At 39.7% G+C, this 18436-nt stretch overlaps 1 protein-coding gene across 2 annotated transcripts; it reads left to right on the top strand.

Moving 5' to 3' along the window:
- The first annotated feature begins 775 nt into the window (after nt 1-775).
- On the top strand, nt 776-18231 carry PEX2 (peroxisomal biogenesis factor 2). Of its 2 annotated transcripts, none has more exons than XM_035011397.1 (3): nt 776-1029; nt 3398-3428; nt 16370-18231. In XM_035011397.1, the coding sequence occupies exon 3, from the start codon at nt 16387-16389 to the stop codon at nt 17302-17304; it is 918 nt and encodes a 305-aa protein (XP_034867288.1). In that variant the 5' UTR covers nt 776-1029; nt 3398-3428; nt 16370-16386; the 3' UTR covers nt 17305-18231. The 2 variants fall into 2 exon arrangements, with proteins under 2 accessions (XP_034867288.1, XP_034867289.1); XM_035011398.1 differs by lacking the exon at nt 776-1029 and adding an exon at nt 1040-1299.
- Nucleotides 18232-18436: the final 205 nt, after the last annotated feature.

The raw sequence follows: 18436 nt of genomic DNA, 5'->3' as shown, positions 1-18436 counted from the left end.
CCTACTATGTGCAGGAAGGTTTACCGACCTCTCTCCAACGCTTAGAGCAAACCCTCTGGCCAAGACACTGGGGTCCATACCACAGAATCCGTAGGCAGTGACAATTCACGCTGCCACACGACTGCTGGTGAACTCTCAAAAAACACCTTCCCTCAGGCCCCGGTGCTAGAAATTCAGACTCAGTTACCCAGGGCTGGACGACCAGGCTGCCCGGGTTCTAATTGTTCCTGGTGATTCAGACGGACCCTGCTGCGCTCGGGTGCTCACTCCCCCACGGCGCGAGCGCGTCGAGGCGACCCGCAGGGCCTCCCGGGCCGAAGCCGCGCAAGGACGACGGCTCACTGGACGGGGCTACCCGCCTTCCAAGCCTGCAGAGGTCAACAAGCTAGCCACCCTCGGCACGCACGTGCAGCAAAACCGCCCCTGCCCCGCAGCTGCCCACCCCTCCCCCAAGGGCTTCCCTCCCCAAGCGGCCATTCCGCTGTGAGCCCTCCACCCGGGGCGAGCCAGGAGCCCGGGAGCTGCGGAGGCACCCCGCTGCCACTCGGCGGCGCTGGTCTGGCCGCACGCCGCGTTGTCCAAGGGCAGGGAAAATCCTGCCCTCAGAGAGCCCCAGCTTCCCCGCGGCCTCTTGACACGGAGGCCTCTTCACGCACGGCCCCGACCGGGGGCTGACGGGTTCGCGACCATCCTGCCAATCAGATCCGTTTTCCTCAGAGTGGCCCGCCGACCAATCACCGCGCGCGGGTGTCTTCTTCGGCTCTTCGGCTCTTCGGCCCTTCGGCCCTTCGGTTCTTTGGCGCTCGCTCCTGCTGGGCTGTCCGGGGCCTTGCGCCACGCTCGAAAGCTGAGTTCTCCTTGGTTTAATTTCCCCTTTTTTTCTCAGACACTTCCGGGTCCTGCGTCGCTCCGGAAGCCCGCGAGTTCCGGAAGCCTGGGTAATCCAGGTTCTGCTGGGAGAAACCAAGCTTCCCAGAGAATGTCTCAGAGAAAGTTACGTGGAACGGGGGCGTTTCGCACACTCCTAAGGTCAGTGTTTGCCCGAGAGAGCCGGACTGCAAACCTGAGGTCTTGCTCACAGCCGGGAGGGCGTGGAGTTTCACGACGTTGTCGCTGCCGCCCTTGGCTTGAGTTTCCCTGTTTGTTGGCTTCCCGTTTTCCTGGAAGAAGCAAATCCGAGTCTGATTTGGGAAAGGCAAGGAAGTAGGCCTGAGCTCCTAAAAATAGTCTTAGAATCGCACCGTTAAGAGAAAAAAGACAAACACAGCTAGACTTGAGTTCCTTTGCCTTCCACGAGAGGTGACTTTCTAAAACACTTCACATTTTTTTCCGCGCACTTTTCGGTGGTGAGATTTACTTTTTAAGAATGCCTTAAAAATTACGCAGTGTCCAAACTCCTTACTATCGCATGGCTCGTGTAAAGTGTTCTATTTGGTACAAAAATAGAGGATGCTTACGTTTCTAACATTTTTGAAAGCCTGTGAACTTAGACGCAGTGTTAATTTTCTTCGGGAGGAAGAGCCGTTGAGAACGTTCGTACGTTATTGCTTGCGATGAGTTTGTTATATTTAACACTGATTTCTGGTAACTGAGAGTGTGAGAATAATTGACATTTTTCTTCTGGTGCTTTACATTAAAAGTCATTGTTTCTTATTTCTTTAGGTTCCATTTTCCAAAAATACCACATTTAGTGAAAGGGCTTTTCCGGAGACCCAGTTGTTGAACGTCCACATCCAACGTGTTCTGGTATTCTGTGATGCGCCTTGAGAATTTTTTACCTTAACAATTACAGGCAATTGCAGGGAGTTTGAGATTTTATCCACACCACAGTTTGCAGTCTAAACATCTTCCCCTAATGTGTTATCTTTAGTTAAACCTGAACAAAATAAACTTGGGGTGGCTGACTTTTTTTTTTTTTTTTTTTTTTTTTTACTTTATCTTCCCTCTGATCTGCCCATATTATCAATTACTTCCATCCAGAAACATTAGAGTTGAATGATTTGAGTCAGAAGGGGACTGGGAAAAAGAGAGATAGTGGAATTATTTAAAAAGTAAAAAAAAAAAAAAAAAAAAAAAGGTACATATATGTATTTGTTATTATTTATTATACAGTTATTTTTTTTCCTTTTTTTTTAAAAAAAGGAAGAAAATGGAAGTAACAGGACATAGTAAGGAGAATACTAGTCTAAGTCAAGAGAATTGAGTGTTAGTCCTGACTCTGGTTTCCTTTGACCAGCCCTACCTCGTGGCCTTATTCTCTTCATTTTTAGAAATTAGGGGTAGCATTCAATCTGTGGTTTTAAATATGTTCTGAAGAAGAATTCCTATAGAAATTTCCTGGAGCCACATAGGGGAGAGACAAAGCAAGCAGACACTCAACCCTGTTTTACAAGAGCAGCTATTGTATGTGTTCTGTTTGAAAAAAAAAGTGTTTCTGTTAAGAAATTTAAATTCATGTCTTAGACTAGATCTGTGTTGTATCTAGCATTATGATTCTGTTTCAAATTACTCATTTGTATCCCGTGTGCATTCATTTGATTAGTAGTTTTTTTAATAGTAAAAGATACATTTGTAATTAATTCATTACTAAAAGCTACAAACAGGTCTATATTGTCTCATTTGTTTAATAAATACAAACTTCAAATTTAATTCTTTGTGATCAGAATCATAATTCTTTATTTTTCTCTCTTCCTTCTACCCTGGTATTTTAACCATAAAATTTTTGCTTATTTTTGAAGCTCATAATAATCTCTGCAATAGGAAGAGCAGATATTTTCCATTTTACATATTCTGTAACTGGATCTTAAAGACATTAACAGTCTTTCCCAACATCACATTGCTACTAAATTTGCATTTTAAGTCTTAGCCCCATGTTTTCCTCACAGCATCAGGTAATTTTAAATTTTCCTTCTCTCTTGCACTTCACTGTGCTCAGGTTCCTATAGCACAAGGGAAATGTATGCCATATGCACAATCTTTCTTTCTGGACAAAAGTTCTGCTCTGAATCACTTGCTCCTTTTTTTCCTCCCTTGATTATCTTGGGCAACCTCGAAGCAAATTGGATGTCCCCTTTACCTCCTTCCTGTGAAATGACAGCAGTTTCTAAACATTCCGTGTTCCTCTTCAGTTCCTTTGGAATGTGGAAGAAACCTCTGGAGAAAAGCTCTGTACTGCTCCATTTGCCCCATGTAATCCTGGCACTGCAAATGCCAGCACTGTGATTTCTCTCCATGGAAGTGGAAACAGGGAAGAGGATGTCTAGCACCCTCTGTCCTTCCTATTGTGCAGTGTTAATCAACTTCTTTTCAATCTTTTACCATCTATACAATCAAAATGCCCTTTTCTATATTGCTTGTTACTCTATTTAATGTTTTCTTTTCTTTTTTTTTTTTTCAGGCCTCTCCCTCCTTAACTGCCTGTCAATAAGGTGAGATAAAATTTCATCCAAGTTGTCTTCTTACTATTAAGACAAAAAAAAAAAAGCTGTAGAATAATTCTGTTTTGATTCTGCATAACTGTTCCCTTCTAATGTTAGATGAATTAGCATTGCTTCTGTCTTGCATATAGTATGTGTTCATAACAGTTAAATGAATGTTCATGCCTCATCTTTTCACCCACATATTCCCTTTGTTCAAATTGGACATTCAGTCTCTTTGAATGGTTTTCTGACCACATGTATATAGTCAGGGAGAGAGAATGTACACAAGATGCATCCCAGGCAACATGGGCAACTTTACCACATTCCTTTACTTTCTTTCCCCATTTACAGTCTTGGGAGCTTGACTGGCAGTCTGGTCTTGTGAATGATCTTGAGGGAAAAAATTTTGTTTTGAGCTCTGCAGGATTGAATTTGTTCCAGGTTTACCACATATCCATACTAATTATTAACTTCCTTAGTGTGTTCAACAATTTCTCTACTGTTTACCAGAAATTTACTGATTGTTGTCTGACCTTAAACAGGTTGTTAATCTTCTCAAGCCTAACTTTTGTCTTCTAAAATGGACATGATAGTTTTTACTGTGTTATGAGGATTAAGTGAGATAAACAGTGTGAAGAAAACATAATGCCTCACAGATAATAATGTGTCACATGGTATTTCTTTCCCATTGGTAATACCTCTGTTCCTTTGTGGATATTTCCATGTTGTTTCTTTTTTTTTTTTTTTTTTAAGATTTATTTATTTGTCAGAGAGAGAGAGAGCGCGCACACTCAAGCAGGGGGAGCAGCAGAGGCAGAGGGAGAATCAGGCTCCCCGCTGAGCAAGGAACCCGATGCGGGACTCGGGTATCAGGGTCCTGGGATCATGACCTGAGCCGAAGGCAGAGGCTTAACCAACTGAGCTACCTAGGTGTCCTTCCATGTTGTCTTGAATGCCATAAAATATGCAATTAAACGTGTGCCAATAATTTGCAAGTCATTTAAAATTCTCTTCGTAGGTTCTAGAGCCCTTTTCTAAATTTATAGAGCACTTAAAAGATCTAGTTGCTTCATGTGTTTCATGTGGCTCTTGTTTGTTCATCCTGGGATTGTAATTTTTGCTGTAAGTTCATGCCTATACTCTTAATCTTTTAGTGTTTAGCCTTTTAAAATAGCCCCATTTGCATGTCCTGTGGTATCCTCCTAAAGTGTTTATGTTCATCTTTTAGGCCCATCACCACCTTGTCAGTCCAGGACACTAGTTTGGAGCATGGCTCTGCCACTCGGCAGCACATACACTAAAATAGTTGTGTGATTTTACACAAGTCAGCTAATCTCTCTGTGCTTCAGTTTCCTTGTTTTAAAACAAATGATAAAAGAACCTCTTTCATAATATCGGTAAGGATTAAATGATTTAATATTTAATTTTGCAAAGGATACTTAGCTGTGATAGTCCCTTGTTAGCACTTGATAACTGGTAAGTGGTATATATTTACTACAGTTGTAAACTGTTAAGCTGGTGGGTATTGTCTTCCGGATGCTTTGCTATTTTTTTTTCTATGATTGTGTCTCCATCTCACATACTCTCTTCTGATTTCTCCACTTTTCTCTAGCCTTTTTGACACTCAACATTATCATTTCTGCATTTGGAAATGGCAGTTCTTTTATTTTTTTTCCTCCTCTTCCAAGGATTCCTAAAATAGTTCTTATAAGGATTCTAAATAGGTAGACTTTTTACAGTTGATTTTTTGAAATTTATTTTTATATATTTTAACTGCTAGAGAGTATAGTGTGATAAAATGACTTGTCCAGAGTCACACAGCCTGTTGGTGAACCTGGTCTAAGATACAGAACTAATCAGTACCAGTTTAACTCTCTTTCCCTATATTCACTCAAACATCTGCTCTTTATTTTCACAACATGCTTTCTCTCTTAAAGACTCAGAAGTATCAACTTTCTGAAAGAAAAGATTATGAGTAGCATGCTTCTCTCTTAAAAATGTATTTGTAAAGCTAGACCAAGGTATTGGAGATTCTGTTTTAAGGTTTAAAAAACCAGAGGGAAACGTTGGTTGGTGTTAGTTTTAGATACTTGAATAAGTATCTTAAATAAGTAAATGAAATAGGAAATACTCCATTATATAAGACTAATTATAATCTTGATGATTGTAGTATTTGATTTCAGTTCCCTTTTCTCTCCAAATTAAAAAAAATGTTATCTATATATCTGCTAGGGCAAGTTACTTATTGTTGCTCATCTTTTTGAGCAATTTATGCGATTTTGAAGTTTATCCTAGAAACATTTTGTTGTGTACTCACTGCCAGTCCCAAAAAGAAAAATCCTATTTGGATTTTGATGAGGATTACATTTAAGTTAAGAGTAATTTAGAAGTCTAGCATCCACAACAGAAGTTTAAAATTACACATGTCTTGTCTGTATCCAAAAGAGTACAATTGGGATTTATAACATTAGATACCTATAAACTATTGAAACTTGGTTTATATTTGATGAAAGAGTAGAACAAAAGAGTAGTGACAAGTCATTTAGCAAGCCTGTGGCAGAAGTGGGATTTGAACTTCTAGTTGTTGATTTCTAGGCCTATTCACAGTGCCAGAGGTCACAGTGTCTTAATGAGTCTCAGTCATAGCTTTTTCTCTTTTGCTCATGTTTGAAATGTGTTCTGGGAATCGGTGTCCTGTTAAATCCCTCTTTGATGCATGTCCCATTTATTAGTATTGATTTCAATACAATGGACAGTAAATCTATCTGACTACACAAAGGAAATAAAATAGTAGGGTATAGGTTCAAAGCTTAAGATCTCCAGTTATAGAACTTGATTCACATAACCTGATAATATGAAACATTAGTTTAAATGTTTTTCAAACCTAAAAGGAAAAAATTAATATATTGTCTCATCCATTTGATTACTTGAACCCTCAGGATAGTGTGGCAGCAACATTGTCATACTAAAAATTAGTTGATTATTGTGGATCTGAGAAAGGATAGCCTGCCAGTGGGTGCATACATGGGATTGATACCTTAGGGAATACTTGAGGATCACACGTTTCTGCTGACAAAGTTTACAGGACTGTAAATTTAAATGTAGAGTTTTTGTAGGCAGCATGCATTGACAAATATGCCTAATGGTAATACATCTAGTACTGAGAGTCTCGGAACAGGTCAATAATAATGTGTATATTGATAGCAGCAATGCAGGAGATGTTACTTGGTATTATAGCTAAAAATCCATGTTATCCCCTTAATCATAATTACATTAATATTGACAGGCCCTTGACAATACTCACATTATTATTGATAGATTTCTGTCAATAACATGTTTTAAATAAAATATATTCATTCATAATTTGTACTATACTCAGTAAAAGCTCTGAAATACATTCTGAAAATTCTTCCTTCTTTAGTGAGATACAGTCGTTTGTTTTGGTTTTGGAATGTGATATAGATGACAAAGTTTTATTTGGGGGAATGGAAAGCATAAAAAGAAAGGATGAGTTATTATTTTTTTTTTTTTAAGATTTTATTTATTTATTTGACAGAGACAAAGCGAGAGAAGGAACACAAGCAGGGGGAGTGGGAGAGGGAGAAGCAGGCTTCCCACTGAGCAGGGAGCCCAGTGTGGGGCTCGATCCCAGGACCCTGGGATCATGACCTGAGCCGAAGGCAGATGCTTAACGACTGAGCCACCCAGGCGCCCCGAAAGGATGAGTTATTTAAGGATAGGTTTATATATCGCTGCTCTTAGTAAACGAATTTCAGTTGTCTTTTTTTTTTCCTGTGAAAGAAAAGCAGTATGAGTTGTCTAGTGATAAAATGTCAGCAGGAGACCTTTTTAATAGTTTTTAGTTCTCGATCATTTTGTCTTAAACATATTTATGTGACAGGTTAATCACACTAACCCTATAGATGCGATAATTTGCCTTGAGCATCTTTTTCCCATATCCTTAACGTAGTAGTATCCTTCACTAAACACATATTGTGTAGTGCCAGTTACACTTTTAATTAATTATTTTTATGAGTCTCTTTGCATGGGACCATAAATGTTTCCCCTTGCATTGGCCCTTAAGAATCTTAAATTAGTACAGTTTGGGAAATGGGGATCGGGAAGGGAAAGGGTTATAGAATTGTGTATTAAAAGAATGAGATTTCATGGCAGAATAGGAAAAGGTATTGCCTGTTTTTGACATTCTGGAAAAATCAATTTGAATTAAATCTGATGGTGTTCGTTTCAATTCTGAACAATCCCAGCTTTAAAGAAAAAGATTAGTTTGTATTTTTTTTTTTTAACTATTCAAGTTGGAGCCTACTTTTGTGAAACTAGATACTAATCTACAAGAACCAATAATATGGGGATCGCTAAACCTTACTTAAACTAAATTCCTGAAGGTAAGTAGAAATAGACTGGCTAATAGTTGGGTGTGGATGGCAATCAGTGTAACAGCATCAGGAAAGGAGGGTTTACAAAAAAAGCATTGGGGATTGTCGATTAAAAAATGTCAAGACGCCATAATCTTTTTTATTTTGATTAGTTCTTAATGAGGCAGGTCATTACTTTAACTTTTTCAGAAAGTTATTAGCACCTTCATTAAGGGCCTTGCATTGTTGCAGGAATCCTCTAACTAGTCTCCGGGAGCTGCAGCCTTCGTTTTCTTCTTGAGCTTATGGAACTCTGCTATCAGATTCATCTTTTAAAAATATATCTCATTATGTCTCTTCTCTTCAGTGAATATTCATGCCTATGAAATCATTCTGGTTTCCCTACAGTGGGCTTTTGGCAGTGGGTTAACTCTTCAGCAGCCTCTCCTGCCGGCCTGTTTTGGTCAGCCATGGCAGATGACTTGGATCTTTGCTTCCAGGTAACAGGCACAGCCACAGTGAATGAGAATTAAATCACCAAGGAGGCAGCTTCTTTTGGAACCCATCCCAATATCTCCCAGATAAACCATGGCCAGGTTTCATGGCTTGCACGTATATGGGGTTTGCACAACTTGTTCTTGTGTCTTGAATGCCATTTTTTTCTTTTCTGTCTGGGAAGTTTTGTGATCCTTCATGGTGTCTTCATATTTCAAGATTCATTCTTTGCCTCAGAGATCAATGGCTAGTCCTGATTACAGTAACATCCTATTTCTTTAAAAATGCTTGAATAAAAGGAAGTGAACTGAGAGTTAAATTTTTGGCTTGAATCCCTGGTACCTAGGAGATTGCCTGGCATTTGATAAGCGCTCAAAAAATATTAAATTGAGCCATTTGTCCGAGACTTAGGATTCACTAAAACACACTCCTTACATTATATTGAAAATAACTTTGTGACTTAAAGGCATTTATGATATTTTTCTGTGCTTTAGACCTATCATGGGCAAGTATTGTTGTACAGCAGTGAAGGGAAAAGGATTCCATGATCACGTTGATTGAACTTCTAGTTATTTCTATTTTATCAGTTTCTTCTACTCCTGGGCCCTCCCATCTCTAAAGCCAATATTCTAGAATAAATGTATCTGCCTGAAAGAGGAGAAAGGAAAGGAAGAGGAATGGAGTGTCCCATGTTAGTGATGAATCAAAATTGGATGCCTGTCTGGACTGCTTGTACCATGCCCCGTTCAGCAAAGCACCCTAGAGTCAGATATTATCAGTGTGCATTCCTGAAGTTTCTTTGCTTCCAGATAATAGGCATTACCATATCGATGAGGGTTAAATAACCAAGAGAGCAGGTCATGCTGGAACCCATCCCCATGCTCTCAGAATTCCCCCTCCATAATCTCCTTTTAGATAAGATACAGGAGTGTGATGTGTTCCACTGAACCGTGTCTCTGCCCCTTCCACCTAGTCCCCCTACATGCTCACACATAATAGTGACATGTTGTTCACTATTTAACTGCCACAATTATATTTTAATTTTGTAGTTAGTATTTCCTGGGAAAAAAGTTCTTTCACAGCATATTGACTGAGGCATTAATATAAGTAATAATGAAAATTTCAGTCTTTTGAAATAAATTTGCCAAAACCAACTTGGAGTCTTTTTCTTCTTATGCCCATCCCTAGCCAAAGCAGCAATAATATAGTAATAATAATACTTTCCAGCTTCCAGACCACTTTCATAGCATTATCTGGTTTAATCTCAACAACTTTGTTTGTGTGGTAGCTGTTCTTTCCAACTTTTTGAAGAATCTGAGGGAAGGGGTGCCTGCGTGGCGCAGTTGGTTAAGTATCAGACTCTTGGTTTCGGCTCAGGTCATGATCTCAAGGTCGTGAGATCAAGCCCCACCATCAGGCCCCATGTTGGGCTCCACACTCAGCATGGAGTCTGCTTGAGGTTCTCTCTCCCTCTGCCCCTCGTGTTCTCTCTCTCCCCCCCTCACCCCCCTCCCTAAAATTAAAAAGCAAAAAAGAATGAGGGTAATGACTTTTTCTAAGATCACATAGCAAGTAAGTGACAAAGCTGGAACTTGAGCTCAGGTCTGATTGATTTTAAATATGCTTTTTTTCTACTCTGTCACAGTTGCCTAAATAGGAATGTAAAGCAAAGGAGGAATATTCCACTTTAACTGGGGTGTGTAATGGACAGTGTCTGTTCTATGTTTACAACTAAAAGAAGTTACAAAAATGACTAAAATGTTGGAAAATAAAACCTGAAACAAAAAAATAGAGAAATCATTCATCTGGAAAGGCAAAGGCTAAAGAACAGTTTAATGATAGTCTTTTGGTCCATTAAAGAGTCTTACCGTGGCGGGGGGCGGGGGGGGGAAGATCGAGCCCAGCTGTTCTTAATCTACACTGAGGCCAGGCCTGGGGAGAAAAAGAGGAAAGAAAAAAATGTTAAACTGTAACAGAAGGGATAAAGAATTTTTCGATAATAAGGATTGTTAAATATTGGATTGGTTAGAGTGTGTTAAGTCTCCTTTTCTGGCAGCCATTAAAAATTCCTATCTTTGCTAAATGTTAAGTATGATTCCTCCAGAAATGAAGTATTTGAAATGGCTGATTCTTCTGAGAAAACACTCCCTCAGACCAGTTTTTCACTAAATACAAGTAAGGAACCTGAGGAGGAGAAGGCTTCACTCACCATCCAGTTCATCTAGATGCTCTCATATAGTATTCAGTCAGTATACCAATTAACTACCAAACTACCCATTCTATTGCACATAGATTCAACAAACATTTACTGAGCAACTACTCTGAGCCCATCTTTGTGGTATAGTCTATAATTAATAACATGTCCATCAGCCACAATGCAGAACTGATTATGACTCTAGTATTTAAAGATACATGAATTGGTGGGGCACCTGGGTGGCTCAGTTGTTAAGTGTCTGCCTTCGGCTCAGGTCATGATCCCGGGGTCCTGGGATCGAGCCCCGCATCGGGCTCCCTGCTCAGCGGGAAGCCTGCGTCTCCCTCTCCCACTCCCCCTGCTTGTGTTCCCTCTCTCGCTGTGTCTCTCTCTGTCAAATAAATAAATAAAATCTTTAAAAAAATAAAGATACATGAATTGGCGTAACTGGTCCTCTAACACAAGCCATGTATTTTATCTGATACTCAATTGAAAAGAAATAGCTATCCAGTCCGATTTTGGGAATGTGAGAGAGGTAAGAGGAGGGAACTGGTAGTGTTAGACTTCTATCCGTGTCCAATATGGTCAGAGCCTTTCAAGGGTAATTTGACAATAAGAGATCTTCCCTTATCTTGCTGACCACAGAATATGAAATCTGGGGAAGATAGAGAGTTGTAGACACTATGGTAGTAGAGGGGTCACATGTTAATATTTCCACATACCATGAATGATTGTAGAATTTTGCATGAGGAAAACTGAGCTAGAAATCAGTCTCTTTTTAGGTGGCAGGTGCTTTGAGAAATAAGTATAAGATAAGGCACTTTCCCTTAACTAGTTTACAGATAAACTATGGAAAGAAGATGTACTGACATGACTGAAATCACAGGGCAGTTGGGTGAGGGATCAAGTGAGTGACACAGTGATTGGCACAGACAGTTGCTGTCAGAGTTAAAGGTGGTGATAATAGGAGTTGGAGATAGTTATGAAGGTTTCACAGAGAATGTTGAAATAGAGTTGGAATGTGAAGGGCAGAGAGTTGTGGCAGTGGGAAGAGTTGGCAGGAAAGGTGAGTATTTTAGGTACGTGAGAAGAGGCACAGAGTCAGGACTGAGGCATGGAATTAAGGACTCCACTAGAGAGTAGTGGCTTGTTTGCTTGCAGAGATAGAGACAGAATTGGGCTAGGTTGCATCTGAGAAGTTTGTACTTTATCCCAGAGGTAATAATGAGGTAAGAAAGAGATGATTTGGTAAATGTAGGCAAATAATTTTGTGGATTTTAATTTGCTTCTGGGGTTTAAAAAAAAAAATGTTCTGTTTGTTTCCCTCAATTACATAATGCATATAAGTTAGAGAAAATGTGTAAACTGCAGAAAAAGTGAGAAAAATGGATTTTGGAGTTCTTTTTCTCTTGAGATAGTTTCAAAATGTTACATACTGCCTTTGAGAACCTGCGATACCATATACCTCTGTTACTACCCTAGTTGTCCATTTACTTCCCTGCTTCCCTTACTAGACCTTAGTTAGGGTCCTTAAGTGAGAACCAGAATGTTTTGTTTATCTCTGCATCCCAAGCACCCAGCGGGGCTAGGATGTATTGATGTCCGTAGAGTTTATGGAATTCATGAGTAGTCTCTAATCTCACAAGGTCCACTTAACTGAAGAAAGGGAGAGCCAGAGTCAGTGCAAGATTTGTAACAGCCACTGTGCGTACAGGGATGAGAACTAAATAGAAATGAGTGGGAGGGCTGGCAGACAGCATGGAGCTATATGGATGGTAGATATGCCAGAAGAATTACGAAGTTCGCTTTGAAGTGGACTAGTCCATTAATTCTCAACATCACTGGGAAGCTTGTTAGAAATGCAAATTCTTGGCTCCCATTCCAGGCTTACTGATTCAGAAACTCTGGAACTGAAATACTGCAATGTAAGAAATCCAGGTGATCATGATAAATGCTCAAGTTTGAAAACCACTAGCTGAGAAGAACAGTGAGACTGCAGGACTGATGGTGAAGATTGTAGCATAGAAAGATTGAAAGCCCAAAGATGTACATGATGCCAGTGAACAAAACCAATGAACAGCCATGCAAGCTGGAACAGGAAAACTATGAGAATAAGATTATATTATTACAAAGAAAGCTGAGCGTGTTGTTTTTTTTTTTTTTAAAGATTTATTTATTTATTTATTTATTTATTTATTTATATTTATTTGAGAGAGCGAGAATGAGAGAGAGAGAGTACATGAGAGGGGGGAGGGTCAGAGGGAGAAGCAGGCTCCCCGCTGAGCAGGGAGCCCGATGTGGGACTCGATCCCAGGACTCCAGGATCATGACCTGAGCCGAAGGCAGTCGCCCAACCAACTGAGCCACCCAGGCGCCCTGAAAGCTGAGCATGTTTTAAGTGGGCAGGATCTACTACTCTTGCTTAATTAGTTCACTGCCTTCCTGATCTTAGTGTTTAAATAAATCAAGTAGATTTAAAGTAGATTAGTCCTACGAGAGGGACCCCTCACTCAGAGTCTCCACCCAGATTTTTTCTCCTATCTCCATACAACTGCCTACTGAGCTCTAGCTGTCTCATAGGAGCCTCAGATCTCTAACACTACTGTGGTTATTACCTCTCCTTCAAATCTGTATCACTGCATGTGTTTCCTATTTCAGAGAATTGGACTACCATCCACTCAATTACTCAAGTCAGTTATTCTTGGCTTATTTCTCATTAAATCGTGTCACTTCTAACTTCTCATAGCTTTAAAGATACCTATTTTTCTCCATCCCTACTGATACCCTTATAATTTAGACCATCGGGACTTTCTCATTGATCACTTTAATAATCTTGTAACAGTCATCTTAACTTGTCTCTCTGCCTCGAGTCTTTTTAGCTTCAAATCCATTCTGAATGTGGCCAGAACAAGCTGTCTAAAATGCAGATTTGATTAGTTCTTTTCTTAAACTATCCAGTGGCTCCCCATTAACATCTTGATAAAATACAGCCTCCTCACTTTGGCCTTTACTATTGGTCTCCTGCCTTCCTTTCCAGCCCTTTGTCCTTGCACCTTCAGTCCTTGTCGTCTGCTCTCCCTCTGCTTGGAATAGCTTTCCTTTACCTTCCTTTACCAGGCTGACACTACTAATCTTTCAGGTAGCTGCCTAGATATTAGCTCTCTGTGAAGCCTTCTCTGAACTTCTGAGGTCTAGTGTCAGAAATAATGCCCTGGATTTCCCCTTGCATATCATTCCTAACACCTTACTGTAATTGCCTGTTTATTATTTTATACAGCACATTCTTACCCACCCCTCACCTCACTACACTGTAGTCTCCACAAGGGGTTGAGACTGTGTCAGTTTACTATTGTATCAGTAACTGGTAAACAGCCAGTGTACAACAAATGTGTTGAAATAGGTAGTAATCAATGGTCTGGATATGATAATATGAAATAGTTTTAAAGGCTAATGGGTAGGAATTTGTATTTTCTATCCTTCAGCTACCCCTGACTTTATCCTATTCATCTAGTCTGTGTAGTATACATTACGTGTACTGGGTGCTATGCTGGTTGCTAAGATTCAACCGTAACAAGACTCAGTCTTTGCAACAGGGTTTATCCTCTAGTGGAGGAAATAGATGATTTAAAAAGTAGCCTGTGTACAGTACATAAGGGCCAAGAAGTTGGAAGAATGGAGTGCTAAGGGAACAACTAGAAGAGGCAGCCAACCCAAGTTTGGAGAGTCAGGAGGAAGTGATGCCTAAACCACTATTAAAAATTTAGGACTTAAAAACTGAAAACTGAGTTTTTCAAGTAAAGAACAGGAACATACTGTTCCAGATGGAGGGAACAGACCATAAGTGTTCACCAGGGAACAAGAGAAGGGGGCACCTTATGACTAGAGGTCAACCGATTAGGAAAGAAAGCAAGCTGGGGTAGTTTGGGAGGCTTGTGTGTTTGAACAACTGCAGTGTGGGAAATGCACTGAAAAAGGCAAAAGGTGGGATAGACCAATTAGATGTAATCCAGCAGAGAGATGAGAGCTGCTGAATTTAGGAAGAGGCCTGCAGGGGATAGAGTAGTGAATGGATTAGAAAAATATTTGGGGCAAAGAGCAGAACCTTGGGGATTGATGAGATTTGTAGAAAGAAGAAAGGGAACTCGGTTCTAACCCCCTTCCTCTTTTCCTGTAGCTCCTGGCTAGTATGAGGCAAGTATTTCACAGAACTTGCAGCAAATATCTCCCCTGCCTTAGCTCTAAGCTATGAAATTTTGAGGGAGCTGTAGGAAGGGGAAAAAAGTGAGATCATCCCAGAAGGCAGATAACGTTTATGGGAGAGAAACATTCCTGTCAAATATCTAGATTGAGAGGAAAGCAGTAGTATACACCTATTATTCAGTAGGCACTTTTGTTTCCTATACTTGAACTTGTTAAGCATGTAGTCTTCTGCCACTGAGTCATCTAGGATCCATGTGTAATTTAAAAACATCCCTCTGCAAAACCTCTTTAACTGTCAGAAAACAAAAACCTCTTTAATTGTCAAGGACATTCCCAGTTTCAAGAGGTACAACTTTATTTTAGGGTATACCTTTCAGTCCTTTAACTTCTAACAAATTACATATAATATCTTTTTAGTAAAAATCATAAATAGAATTTGAAAGGACCCTAGAGGTCATTTTATCTCTGGCCTTCAGTTTTGTAAGTGAAAAAAAGCAGAACTAGGTGAAGTGACTTGTCCAAGATCACAACTGCCACGCTGTCAGTGACAGTGAACTTCAGTGGGACATCTGCCTCCCTCTGTAACTTAGTGTTCTATTAGTGCACTAGGCCTTTTGAAGGTCTGGAAATCATGCATGATCAAGATCAAGCTCCATGTGTTCAGGGCCCATTTTAGAAACTCAAACAGATTTCTTGTCATAGTTTGGATTTACCAGTTTTTTAATAATAAGTAAAATATCTAAACTGGTTTGTATACTCCTTGACGATAGCAGCCAGAGTGTTTTAATCACTGTGGCTTGTACATAATAGGCATTTAATAAGTGTGTTTTGAATGAGTCAGATATAACTAGCTAACCACTAATCAGCTTTTTCTATTTCATTTAAAAGGTTTTTGTCTCCTTAGCACCTCTGTGATTCCTTATTTTTTTTTTTATGAAATGGTCTTAGTATATATTTTTACATCATAGTTTTTCTTAGAAAACTGTATGATGTGTATCTTCTTAATGTCTGAATAACAGCATTTCTGCATTCATGTTGTTTTGTGCTAGTATTTATTTTCTGCCATAGTGTGATAGCGTAATAAACACTGTTCATTTAATTTTTTCTCCTAACTTTATGGATATAAAACATATTTCAGAAAGATTAAATGACTTGTTAAAAAATATATACCTTTGGAGTCAGTAGAAGTGCTGGCAATTAACCTGAGGTCTTGACTTATATCCGTTGGAATGTTCCATAGAGTTCACTGTATTTATTAAGTTCATGTATTTCTCCATTAGTCATGTTGTTATTTAGCTTCGTCACTGTTAGTATCAGGATTTTATGATCTCCCTGCTAATTGACCGAGGAGGATTACTTGGATGTAATTTGTGGAAAAAGGATGCAACTTGCTACAACCTGTTATTCCTTTGATGAGGAGGGTCCAAAAAAAAAAAAAAAAAAAGAATAGCAAAGAAAAGAAGGGAGGGAGGGAGGGAGGAGGGAAGGGAGAAAGAGAAGGTTCCATGTAAGAGGTGATTGACTGTTCACTGCTGTTTGACACCTACCGCCAGCTCCATCTTCAGTGGAATGACCAGGGCCGGTCATTTGTGCATCACAATTTTAGATGTGTAAGTTGAGGAGAGGGTACAAGCTTGCAAATGTTTGATGTTCCCTAATTGTACTTTGTAATTGTACTTTACCCCTAGAGACCTTCAAAGAAGACATGGCTTCCAGAGAAGAGAACACGAAAAGGACAAACAGAGTGCTAAGAATAAGTCAGTTGGATGCACTTGAACTGAACAAGGCCCTGGAGCAGCTAGTTTGGTCCCAGTTTTCTCAGTGCTTTCATGGATTTAAGCCAGGGCTGTTAGCCCACTTCGAACCAGAGGTGAAAGCGTTCTTGTGGCTTTTCTTGTGGCGATTCACCGTCTACTCTAAAAATGCCACCGTGGGACAATCCGTTTTGAATATTCAGTACAAAAATGATTTTTCCCCAAAGCTGAGGTACCAGCCACCGAGTAAGAATCAGAAGCTGTGGTATGCTGTGTGTACGATTGGCGGCACGTGGCTGGAAGAGCGCTGCTATGACCTGTTTCGAAACCGTCATTTGGCATCATTTGGGAAAGCCAGGCAGTGTGTGAATGTCATAGTTGGACTTTTGAAATTAGGTGGGCTGATTAATTTCCTGATTTTCCTTCAGAGGGGCAAGTTTGCAACTTTGACAGAACGTCTCCTGGGCATTCGTTCTGTGTTTTGCAAGCCCCAAAACATACGTGAAGTTGGCTTTGAGTATATGAATAGGGAACTTCTCTGGCATGGTTTTGCTGAGTTCCTGATTTTTCTCTTACCACTTATTGATATCCAGAAGTTGAAAGCTAAGTTGTCTTCATGGTGTATTCCTCTTACTGGTGCTCCTAATAGTGACAGTACATTAGCCACCAGCGGCAAACAGTGTTCTCTGTGTGGAGAGTGGCCCACCATGCCTCACACCATAGGATGTAAGCATATCTTCTGTTACTACTGCGTGAAGAGTAGTTTCTTATTTGACACGTACTTTACCTGTCCTAAGTGTGGCGCAGAGGTACACGGTGTGCAGCCACTGAAATCAGGAATCGAGGTGTCAGAAGTCAATGCTCTGTAAAAACTAAGATTGTTTCCTTTGAGGAAAACTGTTACTTGTTCAAATCCTTAATATTAGTCATCCTAAGCATAGTGTTTAGGTGTCTTTTATGAGGGGATGTGCTTTTCCAGCCACTGTCTTCTGTTCCTTTCCAAGCATGATGAAATTCTAATCACTAGAAACCACATGATTCTGAACATATTAGGTAAACAATAATGTGTTACTTTAAATCATCGCATTCAATTTTTAATGTCGAGAATAATGGACAGTTTTTGTCAGACTACTAAAAATGCTCTTTCATTTTGCTACTTCCTAAAAAGAGGTTAGATTCTAAAATGATTTCAGAGACTCTGGGATAAGTGTGTATTTATTTTCAGAGATGGCGTTATAACATCATAATCTGACAATGATAAGACCCTATTGTTTTGAGCCTTAAGATCTAGTGCCCCAGTTGTAATTTTAAGCTTTTCTCTAAAACCTGTTTTTGAGGGGTTCTGTTGGCTTCATTCTCGGGCAGAATGATGGCCACCAGGAGCTCCAGACTGATGTTCTGCCAGCTTTCTGATCCCCTGGGAATGAGAGCTTCTTGCGTAATAGTTCCAGCTAAGTCCAAGACCTCATTGTCTTTGGTCTGCCTGGGATTACACATTTGTGAACCAGGACAGAAAAGTACTACTCTTGATTACTAGATGTGTACCTCGTGGACCCATAGCAGGAGAGTAGGCAGTTCACCACAGGAAACTCAGGTGCCATTATAAGAATAGTGGATGGTGGGCAGCTAAAAAAAACAGATCCCTGCTAGAGTCCACATTTGCCTTAATATCAGAAGTCTGTATGCATTCTTTAATTTTACCATTGATCTGAGTTGATGACATAAGTAACTGAATGGTTGACTTAGATTGCAGATTTAAAAGGATTAAATAAATAAATATTTTGTTATACCAACAATTTTGTTGTAGTGTTATTTTGATAAAGTTCATTCTGAGTAAATACCCATTTTGTTACCATTTTAACATGAAAATAGTACTTTACCTATATGTTAACTAATAGAGTTGTCAATATTATAGGGGTTTTATGTTTTTCCAGACACTAATGGCACTTAGTACAATATGTTTTTTTAATTTTTAATTTTTATTTAGCATCTACCCCCTCA

The sequence above is a fragment of the Mirounga leonina genome, unplaced genomic scaffold (genome assembly GCF_011800145.1).
Source record: "Mirounga leonina isolate KUSES-001 unplaced genomic scaffold, KU_Mleo_1.0 Mir_165, whole genome shotgun sequence".
Classification (NCBI taxonomy): Eukaryota; Metazoa; Chordata; class Mammalia; order Carnivora; family Phocidae; genus Mirounga; species Mirounga leonina.
This window is presented reverse-complemented; position numbering and strand designations above follow the sequence as displayed.